This window comes from Egretta garzetta, unplaced genomic scaffold, assembly GCF_000687185.1.
Source record: "Egretta garzetta isolate BGI_Z169 unplaced genomic scaffold, ASM68718v1 scaffold598, whole genome shotgun sequence".
In the NCBI taxonomy this organism is placed as follows: Eukaryota; Metazoa; Chordata; class Aves; order Pelecaniformes; family Ardeidae; genus Egretta; species Egretta garzetta.
In genome coordinates this window covers 548,010-548,531 of record NW_009260621.1, presented here as the reverse complement: position 1 = coordinate 548,531, position 522 = coordinate 548,010, and the positions used below count along the sequence as shown (strand labels likewise).

General features: G+C 69.2%; 1 protein-coding gene across 1 annotated transcript in view; it reads right to left on the bottom strand.

The window, feature by feature from the left end:
- Positions 1 to 259, bottom strand: part of KIAA1614 (KIAA1614 ortholog) — an 11,881-nt gene extending 11,622 nt beyond the window's left edge. The window contains 1 exon segment of the mRNA XM_035900742.1: positions 256 to 259. Coding sequence (XP_035756635.1) covers positions 256 to 259 — 4 coding nt within the window.
- Between the last annotated feature and the right edge of the window lie 263 nt (positions 260 to 522).

Here is a 522-nt window from a genome sequence, read left to right as displayed (position 1 = left end):
CCTGCCCCCCCCGGCAAACGGCGGCACCCGTGCCTGCCCAGGGCTCCGCCGAGAGCGGCAGAGGAGACGCCTGTGCCCGGGGTGGGGGCGAGGGGACGCGATGCCGCTGCGGTGCACAGCCTGGCGGGAAGGGGACAGGGACCTGGGCACAGCGCGAGGCCACCCACCTATGGCACTGACACTGTACCAGCACCGGGGCAGCACTAGTTCCCCAAAGTGGGCAGATGGGGGCTGAGCAGGAGCACGCGTGCTTGCCCATGCTGTTTCGGGCGCCCCGAGGCACCCAGTAAGATGCTCCAGAGGGAACTGGCTCTCTCTGAGCCAAATCAGGGCCCCAAAAATCCCCAGAAATCCCACATGGATGCAACTCATCAAAGGTGCCACCAGACAGACGCCAGCTCCCTGCTCCACCCGAGCCCCCAGGGTCACATGTGTCACCCGTCCTGCACCGGCCTGGGGGTCCCGGTGGCACCCGGGTGCCACCGCCCCCCTGCACCCTGCCGGGAGCCTCTCGCCCCCCCA